This window comes from Zingiber officinale, chromosome 3A (assembly GCF_018446385.1).
Source record: "Zingiber officinale cultivar Zhangliang chromosome 3A, Zo_v1.1, whole genome shotgun sequence".
Taxonomy (NCBI): domain Eukaryota; kingdom Viridiplantae; phylum Streptophyta; class Magnoliopsida; order Zingiberales; family Zingiberaceae; genus Zingiber; species Zingiber officinale.
The window spans coordinates 67,536,834-67,557,986 of record NC_055990.1 but is presented as its reverse complement, the minus strand read 5'-3'; the positions used below and the strand labels follow the sequence as shown (position 1 = coordinate 67,557,986).

The 21,153-nt window shown below is 41.7% G+C and overlaps 1 protein-coding gene across 1 annotated transcript; it reads right to left on the bottom strand.

The window, feature by feature from the left end:
• Window positions 1-354: 354 nt before the first annotated feature.
• LOC122050460 (phenolic glucoside malonyltransferase 1-like) lies at window positions 355-7,238 on the bottom strand. The gene is made up of 2 exons (XM_042611362.1): window positions 5,980-7,238; window positions 355-586 (listed from the first exon to the last, which is right to left on the bottom strand). The coding sequence occupies exons 1-2, from the start codon at window positions 7,236-7,238 to the stop codon at window positions 355-357; spliced, it is 1,491 nt and encodes a 496-aa protein (XP_042467296.1).
• Between the last annotated feature and the right edge of the window lie 13,915 nt (window positions 7,239-21,153).

Genomic DNA, 21,153 nt, shown 5'->3' with positions numbered 1-21,153 from the left:
TAAATTCTAATAATGTTAAGGCAATGGATCATCTAGTACTCGTTGAGAAAATGAAGTGATAATCCTTTTAGGAGAACTATCGCTAGCTACGATCTTTCCCTTTCATTTTTCCCTTACAGGGATTTCTCCATAAGACTCCTGAAGGGCTGTTCTTCGTCCTCCTTATTCAAGAGGTGTTCGGAAATAAGCTTTAAGATGTTGAGTCAGAGAGAGGGGGACAAAGAACAAATGAGCCGGATCTCCCCCTTTGATCTCCCTCTCTCTGCGATGAGAAGTTACAAACATCGCCGAAGGTGGCACTACAGATAATGTACCACCCGTATTCACTTGTTGTTGCTGTTGTTGTAATATCTACTATACTCTGGCATTGATGAGCAACTCCAGATCATCTTGCGAGATAGTAATAGTGTTGGGTTTATCAACTTCCTCCATCTTCGTAGCTTCAGATTCAGGTAAATAGTTCCCACAGAAGGCGCCAAATTTCATCCTGTCTGAAATTTGCGAAGGTGACCGCTGGCTCTGATTAATGACTATGACCTCCAATGAAGATGAACTCCTGAAGATCCAGAGAAACTCCTCAATGCTCCTGCGCATAATGAGATGAGCCAACAAAGCGTTAACGACTTAAGACCGAAGTGGGGATCCCTGGCTAGGTCCTCCGACGCTCAAGTCAGTTCCTCTCAAAGGTGGAAGAAGAAGAAGAAGAACAGTAACTGAAGTGAAACAGAGTTTGGATGCTAGAACTTGCCTACCTTGCCAACGGAGAGGATTCCCCTTTTTATACTACTTCACGTGACCTCCATAGTCGTGAAGTGATCCCCGGTTCATTAGGATTTGTTAGGAGATGAAGTTATCTTCTATACTTCGTGCAATAATCCTCTAAGGACTCTTTTCCGTACCCCAGATGTATCCGTTTTGTCATTTATAACTTGTATTTATAATGGGGGTGTTGGACCCCATAGTTGTTTTGATGTGATCAACCAAGTTAGGTTAGGCCTTGTTTGATTTTTGATCCATGTGTCTAAGTGTGTAGGAGCTTAGGAGCACAAGAAGTCGAGCGGAAAAAACAACTAGAGAGAAGGATGACACAGGAAGGGAACCGACATGCTCGATGCATCCGAGGGACGAAAGGACCGCGGAAGAGTACATCGATGGATGAGAAGAATGTACGTGATATTTGAGGGATGAGAAGCCGGAGCAGAAGCCTGTTCGAGGAGAAGCCCGAAAATTGGATTGGGGTGAGCCATATTTCAGTTAGACGTAATCACCCAAGCGAACGGAGCAGCGAAAGATCCAAAGGAAAGCTGGAGCTATTTATACGATGTAGGTAGAGGGCGCCCTCCATGATATAGAGGGTGCCCTCCATGATGTATAGAGGGCGCCCTCTATGCTTATTGAGGGCGCCCTCGGCCCAATCTTTGTAGTCGTTTGGCAGTGGATAAAACTTTATCCGTTGCCTCGCTAGAGGCACCCTCCAAGCTCCTTGGAGGCGCCCTCAAGCAGTAGATAAGATTTTTCAGGGGCTATAAAAGGACCTCTGGATCTATGATAAATATAACAACTTGAGAACAACTACTGTAATAATTTCCTAGAGATTTTCTGAGCTTTTTAAAGAGTGCAAGAGGCTTCTCCGCATATAGAGAAGGAGATATTTCTAGTAGAGCTTTGCAACCGCCTTGGATTAACAACCATCTAGGTTGTAACTAAGTCAAATCTGTTTGTCTCTTTTCCTTTTAATTAGTTGTTCATTTTAGTTTATTTTAATTGTGATATTGCTACTAATCGTGGTTGGAAAGAAAGAAAATGTTTTATTTTTTATAGACATTGCACCCTCTCACCGACCCCACCGCTGCGCCAACAAGTGGTATCAGAGCCCAACCGCCTCAGAAGGACTAACCGCCGACTGAAGCATCAAGATCAAGACGATGGCCAGTATAAGCATTCATCCACCAAAGTTCGAGGAAGACTTTGTACAATGGAAACGCCGAATGGAGGTATTCTTCAAAACAAATTTTGAAATTCTTTTAACAATGAAATATAATTTTAGAGTTCCAAAAGATAAAGAAGAATATCAGTGAATGAAGAAGGAGCAAGCCGACTTCATGGCGAATGGTAAAGTAGAATTTCATCTGCTTAACGTTCTTCCGCTCCAGGAGGTCAATCAAATCGGCAGCTACGACTCAGCAAAGGAACTTTGGGAGAAGTTCCTGGAATTTCACGAAGGAACTTCCGAAACAAATCTTGTGAGACGGGACGTGCTCCGAAATCAACCGACAAACCTTCAGATGGAAGAAGAAGAGTCAGTAGCACAACTACACAGAAGAATCAAGGAGTTGATCACCGGACTAACAAACCTCGGAGAAATGGTAACAAATCGAGACGCACAAAGGTATGCCTTAAATGCGTTCCTAAGAACACCTGAATGGACAACTATAGTAGACTCCTACTATATATCCAAGGATCTCAAGGTAAGTACTTTAGAAAGTCTTTTCTCTACTTTTGAATTACATGAATGTCAGTGCACATGAAAAAGGAAAGGACCAAGTCAGAACGTTTCCCTAAAAGCAAGAACCAACGATTCAGACTCTGAAGAATCAATTGATGATCATGAAGCAGCCCTAATGGTAAGAAAGTTCAATAAATTTAAATCGTAGACAAAGAGGGATTAGCAAAACAAAAGAAAGGTCCGATGCTATAATTGCAACGAAGAAGGGCACATCAAAGATGACTGCCTGAAACTGAAGAACAAAGGCAAAGAAAAGAATAAGAAGCCAGCTCAATCCAAATATAACCTCAAAGTCACGTGGGATGAGTCGTCATCCTCCAAATCTGAAATTGAAGCATACGCCAGATTAGCCCTAACGACAATCCATCAAGAAAAAAATGAGACCAGCTCAGAGATGAGCATAGATGAAGGGGGAGGATTATCGGAAGAAAACAACAATGAAGGAGGAGCATTAGAAATTGAGGTAAGTGAGGTGTATTCTCTATCTCCCAAACAGTCCTTTAAATTTATTAAAAGTCTTACTAAAAGTCTAGTTAAGCTAGAAAAGGAAAATGCTAAATTGAAATTGAATTTAGCAAAAGCATGCCCTCTACAATTGTATGATAATCTAAAATTAGAAATTAAAAATTAAAAATAGAAATAAAAAAAATTGAAAAATGACCATGCATGTTTGAATACCTTTCAAAATTCAAAACTTATAATTTATGGTAAATTAAATTGGTATATTAGAAAAAAGTTTTTTTTTAAACTTAAATTCCAATATTTTTACCTTATTTTTTGATATGATCAAAGGAAGAGAAATATGTACAATTTTAGAGGAAGTAGGAGTTAGGATTTTTTATCAAAAATCTAAATTTTGATGAATTTTTTTTCTAACACTATCTTATAGGTCTGAACTTTGATAAATCATAATTAGTATTGCAATTTCTTTTATTGCAAAATTTATACTTAAAATGTTTTACTTGCAATTACTACTTGTCTGTTATTACCCTAACTTGAACTTGGGTTAATGCACATCAAAAAGTAGGAGATTGTTGAACACCGTGGTTATTTTGATGTGATCAACCAAATTATGTTAGGTCCTGGTTGGTTTTTGATCCCTGTGTCTAAGTGTGCAAGAGTTTAGGAGCACAACAAGTCGAGCGAAAAACCTAGCCAGCGAGAAGGATGACATGGGAAGGGAGCCGACGGGCTCAGTGCATCCGAGGGATGAAAGGACTACGGAAGAGTACACCGGACGACAAGAAGAACATACACGACGTTCGAGGGACGAAAAGTCGGAGCGGAAGCCTGCTCCAGGAGAAGGCCGGAAATTGGGTTTGGGTAAGCCCTATTTTGGTTGGCCACAATAACCCAAGCGAACGGAGCAGCGGAAGATCCAAAAGAAAGTTGGAGCTATTTATATGCTGCAGGTAGAGGGCGCCCTCCATGATGTATAGAGGGCACCCTCCATGCTTATTGAGGGCGCCCTTGACCCAGTCTTTGTAGGCGTTTGGCAGCGAATAAAGCTTTATTCGCTGTCTCGTTGGAGGCGCCCTTCAAGCCCTTTGGAGGCACCCTCAAGCAGTAGATAAGATTTTCCAAGGGCTATAAAAGGACCCCTGGATTTAGGAAATATACAATAATTTGAGAACAACTACTGTAATCATATCCTAGAGATTTTTTTAGCTTTTCAAAGAGTATAAGAGACTTCTCTGCCTACAAAGAAGGAAATATTTCTAGTAGAGCTTTGCAACCGTCTTGGATTAACAACCATCTAGGTTGTAACCAAGTCAAATATATATGTTTGTCTCTTTTCCTTTTAATTAGTTGTTCATTTCAGTTTATTTTAATTGTGATATTGCTACTAATCTTGGTTGGAAAGAAAGGAAAGGTTTTATTTTTTACAGACGTTGCGCCCTCTCACCGGCCCCGCCACTACGCCAACAGGGGGCACGTCATTATAATTGAAGGAGCTTCTAGAAGATATTTCCCGCTAAATATTCTATTAGACATGTCTTGGTAGATTGTTCAAGCCGGTCATATATACTGTTGAGAACACCCCCTATTGAATATGTTTCGATCGGTCATTAAAGCCGGTTGTATATACTATTAAGAATACCTCCTATTGAATGTGTATTTAAGCTTGGGCAGGCTTTACCCGACCGAGCGTATGTGAGCGCGTGGGCGCTCGCTCTGCCTGCGGTTGGCCGGTAATATAAAAATCATATATAAGGCTAAAAGCTTTTATGCTCGGGCGGATGTTACCCGGTTGAGCATATACGAGCACATGAGTGCTCGCTTAGCCAGCGGTTGGCCGGTAATATGTTGAGAATCATATATAAGGCTAAATATCTTTATGCTCGGACGAGCTTTGCTCGACCGAGCATATATGAGCACGTGGGTGCTCGCTCGACTTGCGGTCGACCGGTAATATGCTTAAAACCATATATAGGGCTAAATGCCTTTATACTCGGGCAGACTTTACCCAACCAAGCGTATATGAGTGCGCGATTGCTCACTCGCCCTGCGGTCGACCGGTAATATGCTTAGAACCATAAATAAGGCTAAATGTCTTTATACTCGAACGGACTTGACCCAACCGAGCATATATGAGCATGTGAACGTTCGCTCGGCTTGCGATCAGTCAGTAATATGTTGATAACCATATATAAGGTTAAATACCTTTATGTTCAGACGGACTTTGCCCGACCGAGCATATATGAACACGTGGATGCTCGCTCGACTTACAATCGGCCGGTAATATGCTTAGAACCATATATAATGCTAAATGCCTTCATGCTCGGACAGATTTTACCCGACCGAATATATATGAGCATGCGACCGTTCTCTTGACCTGCGGTCGATCGATAATATACTTAGAACCATATATAAGTCTAAATATTTTTATGCTCGAACAAACTTTATCCAACCGACCATAAATGAGCACATGAATATCCACTCGACTTTTATTCGACCGATTATATACTTTACTTATCTCTCTGGACCAAACTCCTACTTCACTCACCAGGCGGATTAATGAACAATACAAAAGTACCTCTACGATCGATTTGAGAAAATTGCTAAAAGAACTATGTTGTTTGGAAAATTGCTGAAAGTTAAATCACATTTTTTTTATCAATAGCGATAATATTTAGACGGCATGAGAAACACGACAGCATATTAAACAACTAGCTGAGCTAAACAAGATGTCAGCGCCATGGACAATACCAATCAAAAACTATCCTGCTTAGGAAACGACGGACAGAAAAGCTAACCAAATCGTAGGGAAATATTTAACGAAATACAACTCCAAACTGATATATGACAAATCACTAGCAAATATCGAAGTTTAGTGGCGACGAGTAACGCCCGACACCATGGATCGTTGACATCATAGTCAAAGTGTAAGCCCGAGCGAGAATTGAGCCTCAAACTCATCCATCTCCTGCTTCGGTAACGCCAAACCAATCTCCACCCCACCGTCCGCATACCTGCTCTCTGACACAGACATGGATCCTAACCATGCGATCGACGGGACGTCGACCTTTACCGGCCTTCCCCACCCGAAGTCAACGTCGTAAACTTTGAACCACGGCGACCCCGCGACGCTAAAAGGCTGTTGCATCCCGATTTTCCGGTACTTTTCCGGCCAGTTATCCATGCCCTCTAGCGGATCATGTTTGAGCCTTTCGATGGTTTCACCGACGAGTCGTGCTGCCATCGTAAACCCGTCTTCCCCCGCAAGGTCGCCAGCCTTCGCCTCGACGAAGTAGCCGGCGATACAGTTGCCGAAGTATTCCGCCGGGAGAGGCGGCTGCAACCGATGGCGGCAGTCTCCGGGGAACGCCAAGTAGAGATGCTTTTCCTCGGGGTATCCTCGCAATCTAACGAGGCAAACCCACGCGTACGCGTAGGTCACCACGATGGTGGAGCAGTGGAAGGAGTACTTGGACTTGGAGGAAGCCATCTCCTTTAGTCTCCGGAGCTGGTCTGCGTTAATGGTAAATTTTCCGAGGATCGAGCCCGGCGGAGCCAAATTCATCATTATTGACTCGGTCGACTTCGCATCGATGGCAAAGTTGCTGCAGAACCTGGAGTACAAATCGCTCGGATTCGGAATCGTGGTCCGGTCGAAGAAGGGCAGCGCCGGAGCCGGAGCCGGCGCCGCCTTCGCCTTGCCTGACCCTGCCGCGGTTCTAGAAGCCCAGGAGGAGATGAATCTGGTGGAGCTGGAGCCGTCGCACGCCGAGTGGTGGACGGTCACGGCCACAGCCACGCCTCTGTTGGGAAACAGAGTCACTTGCACGGCCGTCACCGGCCTCCGGCCATCGTCTGGGTCAGCTAGTTGGGGGATCAAGTGAAGTAACCTGGCGTACTCGCATCCGGGGCGTCCGGAGAGGTCGTCGAAGTCCCCATCGTGCTCGACGACGGTGAAGGTAACAGAGTCGCCCTCGACGTAGTGTAGCTCGTACTTGTCGTGGCTACCCGGGTGGAGGCGGATCTTGCCGGACAGTGGGTAAAAGTCTCGGAGAGTGAGGGAGAGGGCGGATTTGAGAGTGGGGAGGAGGGAGTCGAGGAAGTGACCAGGGGAGTGGGGGAAAGGGTAGAAGAAAAGGCGCTCAACTGGTCCAGCGTAGAGCCATACTATGTCAAAGATGGTGAAAGGGAGAGAGGATTCCGGCACCGACCCCGGTGGAGGAGCGACTTCAGTTCTTTCGAGGACCGTAACTTTCGCTGCCGGCGGCGACATCTTGGAGAAAGAGTTGCAGTTTTGAATGGTAAAGCTCCCTGAGTGGTGGGTGTGAAACCGATATATATCTACTCCCATTAGGTATGGGAGGGGCTATCAGTACACCTTATTTTCTAAATATACCCTTCAATATTTTTTTATCACAAAATTTTCTAAAGACACCCTATAATATTTCTATTTTACTTTTTCTAAAAAATCCTAAAAGAAATATAACATCAAAAATCAACATCTCTGACTTTCCTTCTCTTCGTCTCTCTCTCATCTCTTCAGCACACAAACTGAGCAACTCAATTTCTAGGAATACTATCAAACAACGATGCTCTAATTTTATAGGTACTAAATCATTTGCCTTTCATTATATTCTACATTATTATTACATAGTAAATTTTTATTTTTATTAGATTTGTGTTTAATTTTCATTTATAAGTGTAGAAACTTCCTTGAATATGATATTTTTTTTTACAGGAAAAGACTTTAGCGTGTTACGTTTGCAAAATGTATGGCAGAGATATGATGAAAATCTTGAATTTCAATCGCGCGTCATTCGGCCCAGGTCCACTGAACACATTGCTGCATGTTCGGTTACCATCAGCCGAACGCACTATAATATGTTCGGCCATGGTCCACCGAATGCAACACAATATGTTTGATCGATGACCACCAAATATAACCAAATGTGTTCGGTTTCTGTCTACCAAACGAAACACAAAACATTCGACCTCTAGAAGTTGAACACTGACGGATTTGTGTGATTGTGTTTTTCTGAACACATTGTGTTTTGTTTGGTTTTGAGTGGACAAACAACTCCATTTCCTTTCAACAACACATGTTGGTTGCATATCTAATTCATTTATTTCTAATGTGCAATAAAAATGCTAAAGATATTTTCAAGGAAGAATAGACCAACAACTTCTGAAAGAAAGCGTCAAGAAGAGAGACTTGCATGAGATATACAATCATCACAAGAAGAGGTATAATTATCACAAGTACCCTAATAAGAGGTACTACCACAAGTACCACAATAAGAAGATATGTATGAAGAGATACCTCCACAAGAAAACTTACCTTCAGGAATAAATGAGAGTGAAGAAGAGCAAGCTCCAGTTGGAGGGAACGATGAAGATAATGAAATATTACGCAAACCATTTCCAGATGATCTAGATGATCCATAACTATTGTGAGGTTTTAAAATGCAATTAACGTCAAAAATTTGATTTGATCAAGAGCTAGATATGCTCAAAATATATGTCGCACAACCAAATTACTACCATGAGACTTCAATCCAGGAGTAGTCCAAATGTGGAGGAGTCTCTTGGATACATTTTGATATTATTTAATGTTATATGTATACATTTTGAACTTTATATAGGTTTTTGGATTATTAATATAGTTTTTATACTTTTAATGTTACTTTAACAATATGAGTACGATTGTTGCAAAAAATTATTATTTATATAAGTACCTCGAGATAGTTTGGATGTGGTCAATCAAGTTAAGTTAGGTCCTGTGTATATTTGATGTCTTGTGTCTAGGTGTGTAGGAACTTAGGAGCACAAGAAGCCGAGTGAAAGATACAGCTAGTGAGAAGGATGGCACGAGAAAGAGTCGACGGGACGAGGTGCTGCAGATGAGTATGCTAGTGGACGAGAAGGAAGCGCCCAGCGTTTCCGAGGATGAGAATCTGGAGCAGAAGATTCCTCAAGGAGAAGGCTAGAAGATGGGTTCGGGTGAGCCCAATTCTGGATGGCCGAAATCATTCAAGCGAACAGAGCTGGAATGAAGGAGAAATCGAATAGTCAACTCAGTGTTGACTATCCAAGTGCCTAGACCACATCCAGGCGCCTAGACCATATCCAGGCACCTATACAGTCCAGGCGCTCGAGCTCCCAGATCGGTCTAGGTGCCCGGACCAAGATAACTACTTATCCGCTAGCCGTTTGAGAGCCAATGTCGATGTGGATAAAGTTTTATCCATGCATAGGCGCTCGGACTGCCATGCCCCGGGGGAGTCCCTACCAGAGGAAATTTCAGCAGCATCTCCCATGTACGGGTGACAATCTAAAACTTGACAACATAGCCCTCAGGGTCCCTCACAATCCTTGGCCAACATGACCGAAACATATACAATAATATAAACAAACAATCCACGCAGTTTATAATAAATCAGCCTCCGGCTGACTACACAACACACAGTTTATTATACAACCTACTCCACTACTTGAGGAAAACCCACCCACGATGGAAAAACCATCGTAGCGGAAAACGAGAGTAGTAGACAAAAACTCGATATAAAATCCACGAGTACAATATCTACACATCACAAGTATGTAGATCACAAAACAAGGAAGCAAAGTCTGAAAGTAGAAAACCATATCTACACGAGGTGGGGGACTAGCGACTGGAATCTCCTGATAGCTTCATCCTGAAATAGAAATATAAAGCAACGGGTGAGTTCAATAAACTCAGTGGGTATCAAGCTGACATGCATATTAAGATATATCTAATAGTAATAATCATAGAGTATAGTTTCCTGATCAAAAACAGAAAATGTGAAAACTGAACAAGCAAAGAAACTGTACTCACTAGGACCTCCTATCCGGATATAAGGGTCGTCAGACCAAACACATCATGTCTCCTGTATGTATGTCAATCATATGCAACCACAAAAACGCAACATCTAAAATGCAACAATCACAAGCAATAAATGCAATCCATGTATATGATGCAAATGACATGGTCACCCCTGACGCCAGTCAGCCACCTCATGTACGATGGTGAGGTCGAGTGGGTAGTGCTATGATAATTGTACACTCTGCCACCACTACTCTTGAGTGACCGAGTAGACAAGATGCTGTCGGAGTACACCTATCCTCCTACCCAAATCATAGTGGGAGAGCTCAATGTTCTCATCTCCCTGTGTCATAGTCAAGAGGAGGGATCCCTGTCCGCTACCACGCTGCAATCACACTACCCATGATCGGACTAGAGGAGGTGAAGAGCTAATGGCTTTAACGCTGTCTGATATAACACTAACACATGAGTGCAGAAAAATACAAAGACACAAAAACACACCAAGATTTTACTTGGTTCGGAGCCTTGGGTGACTCCTACTCCAGGGCTCACGCTCGTTGAGTGTTTACTCTGGGCAATCACTATAATCGCGTAAAAAATTTACAAGATGGATTACAAGAAATGTAAAATAAATTATACCGACGATACAAATTTAACGAAATCAGAGTGTCGAATCATCGAAAACTTACTGTAGCTTTGTCGGAACTTCTCGTTAGTAGCTGGATGCAGAAAGGTTGCTCGTGAATCGATATCTTCAGCTGTTGGTCGAGGTGTCCTTTTATCGGACGTTGAGGGCGCCTCCAATCTTGCCGAGTCAGCCGCGCGGATCAGCACTGAACTGGTCGCAGCTTATCTGGTTGAGGGCGCCTCCATCCCCTTTAAGGCACCTCCAATCCTGTCCGAGGCACCTCCAGATCCGTCCGAGGCGCCTCCAGCCCTACTGTGTGTGCTGCATCTACCTTGCACCCGAGGTACCTCAAGCTCCATGAGGGCACCTCGGGTACTGTGTAACACCCGTAAATTTTTTCTATTTTTAAATGGACAAAAAGAAATATAAGAAGAGAAAAGAAATTAAAATATATTCATAAATGGCTCGGGCTAGGATTTGAACCCTAGACTTTTTATTAAAGATTAGTTTAAGTAACCATTAGGTGGTGGTAAAGCATCACATTAGAAATATGAAACAATTCATTATATGTAGAATATATGTGAAGAGATGCTTCAACTTCCACTTGGTATAAAAGGAAAAGGATGAGATGAAAACCTAACTTTTCATCTCCCTCTTCCTCTTCTCCTCTCTAGCCGAAATCCTCTCTTTCACCTTTGTGGATTTCAGCCAAGATCTAAGACTAGGGTTTCTAAAGTTCTAAGTATTCAAGGGGAGAATCTAAGAGGATAATTCCACAAGGTTCGTACACACGTGAAGGGTGTTTTGGAGATTAAGGCATACAAAAGAGAGAATTTTCTTCCCTACACCCTCCATAATAGTAAGATCTAGCGAAAGGATATAAGTATCTCTCACCTGCAGTATAAGTTGCTTCGATGTTACTTAGATTGATATGTTTTAAGCATGTAAAGGAAGATGCATGTTATGAGATGTTTATTACATGTAAAGAAAAGATAGATGCTATGATATAAGTGATGCCCCTAAAAGTTTTGGGATTAAGAGTATGATTAGATTATCTTGATTTGTTTCCCATTAAGTTTTGGGACTAAGTATAATCAAGTGTCTAAAGTGCTTCCCTATAAGTACGGAGGAAATAAACGCACATAAGGTGTTTGGTTAAATGCCAAGTAAGTGCAAGTACAAGAAATTAAAGGTAAAGGAAAGTATTTTACTTTAAAAAGGCATGTACCAGACACAAGGTCTATGGGTGGGCTCTTAGATCGCCCCTAGGCTCCTAGATTGCCTAGTAGTACCTTAATGGGTTCGGGATTAGCTATCTCGGATCTTATTAAGGATGCGCGCAAAGTGGTACAATGCCAGACCTAAAGCAAATTGATTATTATTTTCACTAGTATGTAAGATAAAATTTTCAAAGCTCATTGATTTCTTAAAGTGAAAACATTATTAAGTTAAGAACTAGACTTAGAGAGTGCAGAGTCTGATCTCTATAGCATAGCAAATTTTATGTAAACTGATTTTAAAATGCATGCTATATACATATTTCTGAGTTATGTAGTTCATGGTGAATTATGGACAAGTGCATGTTTTGTGTTTCGCAAGTAATTTAGAAAGCATGTTCTCTTTTAAAAAGCATGATATCTTTTAATGCATTATTTTGTGAGTAAACGGTACTTACTAAGCATTCGCTTATAGATTTGTATTTCCTTATACTGTAGATAAAGGTAAAGGAAAGTTCGAGTAGGAGGAGGCAGCAGGAGCGGTGCTTGGGGGTGTGCGTGTGTATGGCGGAACAATGGAAAGAGATCCGAGATTTGGTTATTTTGGGGAACATGTAGAACTTTAGTTTTGTTCCTTTACTCCACTTTACCTAAGATACTAGCACTAATTGGTTTAGAATGGATTTGATGGCTTGGCAGAATTTGAATGGCAAGTGAAAGTGAATAAGAGGAGAACAAGCTTTTCCGGTGGAGAAAGGGGGTCTTCCGTACGGCCCGTGTCACGGCCGTGCGGGTTCGCACAGCCCTATGCTACCTCCTCTCGGCCAAGGTGGCACGGCCATGTGGAAGAACACGGCCATGCCCTTCCTCCTCTCGGCCAATGGTGACATGGCTGTGTGAAAACACACGGCCGTGCACCTCCTCCTCTCAGCCAAGGCTACACGACCGTGTGAAACCACACGGTCGTGTCCCTCTCCCTCTCGGCCAAGGTGACACGGCCGTGTGGATTCACATGGTCGTGCCCCTCTTCCCCTCTGTTAAAGCGGGCATGGATGTGTGACCCTCACACGGCCGTGTGCTTCTAGGTGACACGACCGTGCGACCCCTTACACGGCCATGCCTTGTGTCAGTTGAGAGTGTTGGTGCAACATCCCTCAGGTCAAGGTTGACCCAGTTGACCAAGCTTGAGTCTTGGTTTGGGTTTCGATGTTTGACAATGCAAGGTTGATTGAAGAAGAGTCAAGTAGGTCAAGGATGACCGGATACTTGACTGGGAAGTCCTAACTGGGATGTTAGGCAGGAGGAAAATCCTGGTGAGTGAAGCCAGGTGAAAGACCTAGTGAGTGAAGCTAGGCAATTGGGAAGTCCTAGTGAGTGAAGCTAGGCAGGAGAAAAATCCTGGTGAGTGAAGCCAGGTGAAAGACCTAGTGAGTGAAGCTAGGCAATTGGGAAAGTCCTGGTGAGTGAAGCCAGGCAAGAGAAATCCAGAAGGGTCAAGGTTGACCAGACATCTGGTGAGAGTCCAAGTAGGTCAAAGGGATTGACCGGATACTTGGCACGAGAAAGAAAAGTCCAAGTAGGTCAGAGGGACTGACCGGATACTTGGCAAGAAGAGAAAAGTCCAAGTGGGTCAAAGGGATTGACCAGACACTTGGTGAGAGAGTCCTAGCTGGTCAAGGGTGACCGGATGCTAGGTCTTATGTACCAACAAGTCATGGTTGACTAGATGTTGGTTTAGGGGGCTTTGGACTTGGTTTTGGGCAAAAACCAAGGTTTGGATTGATCCGTGGATTGATCCAGCAGGTTTGGATTGATCCGTGGATTGATCCAGCAGGTTTGGATCGATCCGTGGATCGATCCAGCAGATCTGGATCGATCAGTGGATCGATCCAGAAGATTTGGATCGATCCGCCGATCGATCCGGTGAGTCCCCGTGAACAGAACCCCTCTGGATCGATCCGTGGATCAATCTAGAGGTCCCAATCGATCAGTGGATCGATTGGGACGCTGCTGCTTCGCGCGATAAGCGCTGGATCGATCCGTGGATCGATCCAGGCATGTTTCCAGAGCACAGAGGCGCTCTGGATCGATCCGTGGATCGATCCAAAGCCTCCCCGATCGATTGGGAGCAATCCAATCGATTGGGATTCGACCGTTGGCGTCGTTTATAGCTGTTGGCGTGCGATTCCTTCAGCAGGACTTCACCGTTTCATCTCAGATCTTCGCCAGCTCCTCCACAGCATTCTCAAAGCTCGTGATCGCCAGTTCTTGAAGGTTCTTGGAAGCTCTCCGAGTCAAGAGGCGGATCAAAGGCAAGAAGAGAAGCTAGGGTTAGGGTTTTCTGCATTCATTGTAAGCTTTGTGCTTTTATTTTGTTTCCCTTTCCTTCTTCTTGTACCGAGAGTCTTGTAGGGCTTCTCCGCCCTCGGTAGTTACCGAAAAGGAGTGTTTCATAGTGGAGGGTGCGTGCGTGGTGTGGATCCTTGGATTAGTCACCTCCTTTGGAGGTGGATACCAAGTAAAATCCTAGTGTTAGCGTGGTTGTATTTGTTTCTGTATTTTCCGCTGCATATCCTTGAAGAAACAAGCAACGCCGAGCAACGAGCACGCGAAGAGCTATTCACCCCCCCTCTAGCTACTTTTCGGTCCTAACAGAGAGCACAAAATCTGTCAGGGCCACACGACCCAGACCCGCTAGAAGCTTCCGACTCCCTTCGGCCCTACGTGGCTGCAAATTAAGTCCTACCAGTCGTAACCGGTTAGAATAGGTCTATGGACTAAGCAGTCTGTAACAAGTAAGAATGCCGAAAATTTAAGACAGTATGAGGAAAGCATAACGTTTGTCCTGTAGCTTAAGGGTATGAGAAAGTGCGGGCGTTACATACTGTTCATCCGAGGCAAAACTTTGTGTTTTAGTACCTGCAAGATATATTAGTCCCAAAATACCCTACAGCACAACGTTAGCACATAACAAACATAATAGATGAAATGTTTGACAACCTTCGAGCTGTCCGGTTCTGACTTCAGATTTCCGACCGGAAACCCTAGGTCGAACCGACGCCTACTATTCCCTCTTCCGGGGAACGCATCATCACCTACTCCACTCTGAAGATCATACCTGATGCCAGTTCGGTCCTCCAGACCGACTGGACTGCCCACCTAGGGTTACCACCCCCTAGGACATAGGCTTACCACCCCTTAGGATTTTTTTTCACCTAGGGTTACTTCCCCCTAGGACCTAAGATTACCCCCCCCCCCCCTCTTAGGATTTCTCCTCCACCTAGGATTATCACCCCCTAGGATTTTTCTCCACCTAGGGTTACCACCCCCTAGGACCTAGGGTTACCACCCGTAGGGTTTTTCTCCTGTCTAACCGTAGTTAGGACTTTCCTGCAAACTTGTTTAAGCTCGTTAGATAACAATTAAACTTAACTTTGAATCCCTTTTGCCATTATCAAAACTAAGGTTCAATCGTCGGATGCTTCCCGCACCAACAATCTCCCCCTTTATGATTATGGCAACTGAAATTCAAAGTTAAGCAACAAGATAATAAAGATGTTACTAGCATAAGCAAAAGTTTAGAACAAGCATAAATATGATAAGCACAAGAATAAATATGATAAACACAAATAAAGCTTCCCCTTAATGGAATCTTACAGAAACTCCCCCTTAATAAAAGCCCCCCTTAAATCTTAAAAATTCAAACTTTCTTTTCTTTAGCTTTCTTTGAATTGAATTTCTATACTCTTCTCCTTTGCCATATATCAGAACAATTAAGGGAGCATAAGAAAAATGATAAATTGCCTTAGTTCGTTTTGAAAGTATCTTATTTTTCAAAAATAGGGTGTTAACTAAACACTTAGCATAAGACAAGTAACTTGGCTAATTTTTTGAAGTACTTTGCTAAATTCAATAAGATTTTTAAAGACACTTAGCATAAAATTTTTGGAATCGCTTTAGACACTAAGTTTGAAACATAGAAACTTAGCCAAATTTGAATAAGATTTTTCTTTTTGAAAATAAACTAAGTTTTAAAATTATTTTGAAAAATGCTTAACTTAAAAACTTGTAAAATTTTAATTAAGGTCATTTTCACTTTGGAGAAACAAAACAAAAAGAAAATATTTCTAAAGTCCAAGAATGAGTAACTGAAAGGTAAATACTTAAATTCCTTGGCCACATGTCTAACCATTAGTTACTAGTTGATTACTTAGAGGGCAACAGTTTTCACTCGGTTAGTCAAGTTAAGCTTAGAATTCCAGTTAGATTTAACTAAGACTGGATAACTTAACTTGATTAATATATGTTGGTATTTATTGTCCAAACTTACTGCGATGCACAAAAATAAGCATTCTGAAGTCTAGACTATACTCTATGCATCTCACCCCATTCTAAGTTTTTCAAACACAAACAAGGTAAACCTAGTGTGCTTGTGAGATGCTCTGGCCAAAAATTAGGGGAACATGATTTCTAGGGGTAATGTCTAGGCTAAGTCCAAATCTTGAAAATCTAAGAAATTGGGATTTTTGAAAATATTAATTTTCCTAGAATTTGAAAACAAATACTGAAAATCATTTAAATAGAGGTAATCTTAAGCATAAGGAATTTTGAAAGAGTAAGTATGAATAATCAAATATCTAAGCAAACAAAGTACTAGTGAGATGTCCAGGTCCAATATACAATGCAAGAAAAGATAGAATTAGGTAGAAGGGTCATCAGCTGGAGGATCATCAACTAGTGGTGGGGGTTGCTCGTGTATACGCCATACTCATCGAATCTCCTCTCAGAGAGAGGTGACCTCAGTCTCGAGTGTCCAAAAGCCGTCCACGACCAGCTGATGTGTCAGTGCGAAGGTCTGCTCAAGATGAGCGAGTCTATCCTCAATGGATGAGGAAGTGGAAGGCTGTGCTGATATAGAAGGCTGAGATGGATCAAGGGGCTCTCCAAATAACTGATCATGAGAGAACTCAAATAACTCCTCTCGTCCCTCAGGTGGTTGAAAGAACTCGTCTGGAGCTAGGTCACCTCCCTCGGCTGGAGCAACTGGCTCATCCTCAACTGGATCTCCTCAATGGATCGGCTGGCGGAGGCCCACCTCTCTATGCTAGGACCCCAAACTCATTATAATGTGTAAGGGGAATAATTGTCCCCTGAGTCACATCTATGCCCTCTATTGTCGAGAAAATGGAGGTCAACACATGACAGTAGGACATGTGGACAACTTGGGATATGACAAGACTAGCCGCATGAACAATGATAGAAAACATATGCAATGCAATGTCTATATCTAGATGATGACATAATGTATATAAAAAGAATGAATGAGATGGTCACATCTTCGGGACGTCCCGAGATGTGATGGGTAGAATGCATGCAGTCAGGACTCTATACATGACGTAGTCGTGTACCCTAAGAGATATCGACCTGAAGTCAGAGACTCTAAGTGGTCTCTCTCCTCCAAAAAAAATACTCATAGAGTGTATCTAAAGTAATGTGGGAGTAGGGCTCGTCAAATGACAGATCCCTACCAGAGTAGCACAGGAAAGAGCAAGCTGATTGTCTAAGCTCTAAACTGGTACATAACAAAGAAGGAGTAAACTGGATGTCCTTTCCACCAACTCTGGTAGAATAGACCAAATCATCAACCCTCTCAAGGTTGTTAAAAAATTGGGCACATAAATATCGATTTACTACATGACTGCAGTAAACCAATCTATCTAGTTGATAGTGTGCAATCATTTTAATGACAGGATGACTATAATTCGTGAAACAAGGTCTACTTAGGTACCTACATTTAATGAAAGAGTATGAATGCTAAGAGAAACTAAGCCTATGCTACTCAGTGGGGAATCTAGCATCGGTAGACGGGGCAGTGCCCGATGTGGACGCCACATTGCATCGTTTCATAATTTTACCCATATAAGCAAAAAAAAAAAAAAAAATACAACAAATACATACAAAAGGATGAAAACTGGATTCGAGTATACTGTAAGATATCGAAAAATTTAAATAAATAGGGTTATTTAAGAAAAAGCCTTATAAAATTTTTTCAGAATTTTCTGGGAATTTTTCGGAACTCGTACGATGGGTTTTGGAATTTAAAGCCTGTTTGGGATACCCTGTTTAAGCGAGGAAATGCTGATTATATAAATTCCTTTTTCTTTTATTTCCTTCTCCCCCAAACAACGTTTCCTCGATCCCGAATTCCTTCCCCTCTTCTCCTCTCACTGTTCTCTCGCGGACGAACCTAAGCCGGCAAACCTTCGGCAATTGTTGCCGTCGCCTGAGGAGTACATCGCCGGAGCTTGCTAGAGACCGAACTAGGAGGCTTGGATCATCCTGATCTACTATTCTCAAGTCTTCCCCGAGCTTTCCTCCCGGTTCTGCCGATCCTTTCTTCCCTGATCCGACGCCACTGGATCGATCCAAGATCCATCGATCACCGGCGTGAAGGTGCCTTAGGGCTTTGAGGGTAAGCGATCGACTCCTGGTCCTTCTTTCCTCTTCTCTGGATTTTCTCCACTGTGTCCTAGCGCAATGTCCGATCCTTCTTTGTTCTTGATCCTCATTTTCTTTACGGTTGAATTAGGTCACAGATTGGAGACGTTGGGGATCAATGAGTTGTGCTTGGGTTGCCAGGTAGAGACTAGAGGGGTTGATGCTTGATCAGTGGACCTCCTCTTCCTTGTTGCTGACTGAGGTCCCAGTTGGAGGTGAGTTCTGGTTGGAATTAGGTATTGCTGGATTAGAGTTCTCTATTTCTTATTGATATGTGATTTGGAATTGTGTGTGTTGTAGGGTGTTCTTGGTGGACAACCGTTTGATCAGGGCAGTGCGGTGAGGAGAGGTTTTGTTCTGTACTGTGGGGTATTCTTGTTCAGGCAGCAACCCTTCCAACAACAACAGCCACTTAGTTCCAGCATCTTATTCGATTGTGAATCTAGGTAAGTGTAGGGATTTGATACGTGTTGTGGATAATGGATTGATTTAGGTATGATTTGATTACATGATCATGTGTAGTTTTGAATTAGGGTTATGTTTAGTTGTTTATGTGTAGAATTATTTAGTTTAGAATTAATCTAATGGAATGATTAGGGTTAAGGTAATTAACCCACCCTAGTCAACCGTTGGATTTCTAATCTAATGGGTGATTAGGGAATAGGTAACTAACCCTAATTGACCGTTAGATTTAATTAGGTAGGTTGTGATTGTGTTTGATTAGGGTTTTGCCCTAATTTAGTTTTGGAGATTTTATTTAGCTATTCATTTGGATTTAGCTAAATAAAATATTTATATATTGTTTAACGCAAGACTCTGATTCGAGACAGGCATCTCGACTTTGGATTGCTTGATTGGACCCTATATTTGAGGCGGGCACCCTTTGACTTATCTCTTTGATATTGTCTTGTGATATATGTAGTATATATATAACTAGTGGTAATTGGTAGATTTATCACTTCCCTAGTTTTAGCTTATTTGATACCTGATACAAGCTTCTACTGTTATCTGCTATACATTAAACGTGTATGCTCTTATCTTCTTCCATGCGTATCTATGTTCATAAAGATAGATTTATTTAGTGCTTTATACTGGCTTAGTTGCTAGATATACTTGTTATGTGTTTTTGGATTTATGTTGTTTATATCACGGTTTTATATATGTGTTCATTTTTTTCACATATATATGGAGGAGGCTATGTTCAGGTATGACATATTATAACATCATGTACCATCCCACATGATTGAATGCTGGGTGATTGATGACTCCATTATTGTTGAGCTCGTCGGTCGACTACATAGGCCTGCACACAACGTGACCATTACATGGATAGTGGCACATCACCCAGGGTGTGCATGGCAGTTGCTTTGTTAGGCTCTGCTGGCCCGCTCATGGGTAGTGTGACTACAGCGTGGTAGCCGACAGGGATCCCTCCCCATCATCGTGTACCGGGAGATGAGTGCATTGCACTCCCTCACTATGTTTGAGGTAGGAGAATTTGTTAGAATGTATACTAAAAGCCTAGCTTTTGTAAACATTTGTTTTGAAATAAAGAATCACATTGGTCAAAATGTTTATATTTATATGCTAATTGTAGTTGCTCAATTAATTTATATGGTAGATAACATGGTATGTGGTGTCACACACAGAAGGTTATGTTATCGGTTCTTTATAAATTATAAACAGTAGCTCATAACTGAGATGGAAAGAACAAACCATTGGAATAGTCGTAGTGTAATTAGGTATTAGTTTATCTTGATTAATAAATTATACTAGTACACTCTAAGTATATTGAACAGGACCATTTAAGGTAAGTTCTTTTTATACTGACTTAATAAAAGAACAAGACCTTAGTTATGGAAGTGTGTGCTCTTAATCGTAATATAATAACAAGCACATATATTTAGTATTTATTTCTTTGACTTATCAAAGGATAAAATTTATCTTGATAAATCAATAGACCCGATAAGTTGGGAAATGATATTACTTATAGTGTGTGTTGTTGATTATAGAAGGAAATTATGTCCTAGTAATCTAGGTTGATAATGTTAAACCTTGTAGGTGGACTTAGTTTGACATGACGATAAGGATGAGTGGTACTACTCTTGGATTGAGATATTATTTAAGTGAATTGTCAGTAACTCATTTAATTAGTGGAGATTCGACATCTTAAACACAGGGAGACTAACACACTCATAATAAGAAGGAGCCCAAAATATAATTTGGGATTGGTGCGGTTGTTCAATAATAATTCTTTAGTGGAATGAATTATTATTGATGAAATTAAGTTAGGTGTTCGGGGCGAACACAGGAAACTTAATTTCATCGGGAGACCAAAACCAATTCCTCCTCTCGGTCCCTATCATAGCCTCTTGTATAGAGAGAATTATACCCACCACATATCCACTTCTTACCCACCTTATACCCATCCTAATGGGGCCGGGCAAGCAAGCTTGGAACCCAAGCTTGGGTCGGCCAAAGCAAATAGGATGAGTAAGAGGGTGTGGCCGGCCCTAGCTTGAACCCAAGCTTGGTGTGGCCAGCCACATCATATTAAAAGGATTTTTTTATTTATTTAAAATCTTTCCTTATGTGGAAGCAATGATTTAAAAGAAGAGTTTAAGAAATTAAATATTTCCTTTTATAGTTTTCTACAAAAGATTAAGAGAAAGATTAGATATCTTTCCTTATTTGTAGATTGAAAGGAGATTTTAATTTTAGAGAAAACTTTCCTTTTTGAAAATCATCCACATGTTTTAATAAGAGAGATTTTAATTTATAAACTTTCCTTTTATAACCAACCATGAAAGGAAAAATTGTTAAAGAAATTTTTATTAAAATTTCCGGAAACAAATTAGGAAGTTTTAATTCTTGTGTTGTTAAAACTTTCCTTGCTTGGAGCTTTAAGGTGGCCGGCCATATGATTTAAGAAAAGGAATTTGATTTTAATTAATTAAATTTTCCTTTTCATGGCAAAGAAATTAAGGAAGGTTTTATTTAA

Bases quoted from the DNA above. Each gene is read 5' to 3' on its own strand.
- LOC122050460 (XM_042611362.1), bottom strand. From the start codon at position 7,238: ATGTCGCCGCCGGCAGCGAAAGTTACGGTCCTCGAAAGAACTGAAGTC. The intron at 587-5,979 runs GTATGCGGACGG...CATTATGCGCAG, and splicing joins ATGTCTGTGTCAGAGAGCAG to GAGCATTGAGGAGTTTCTCT.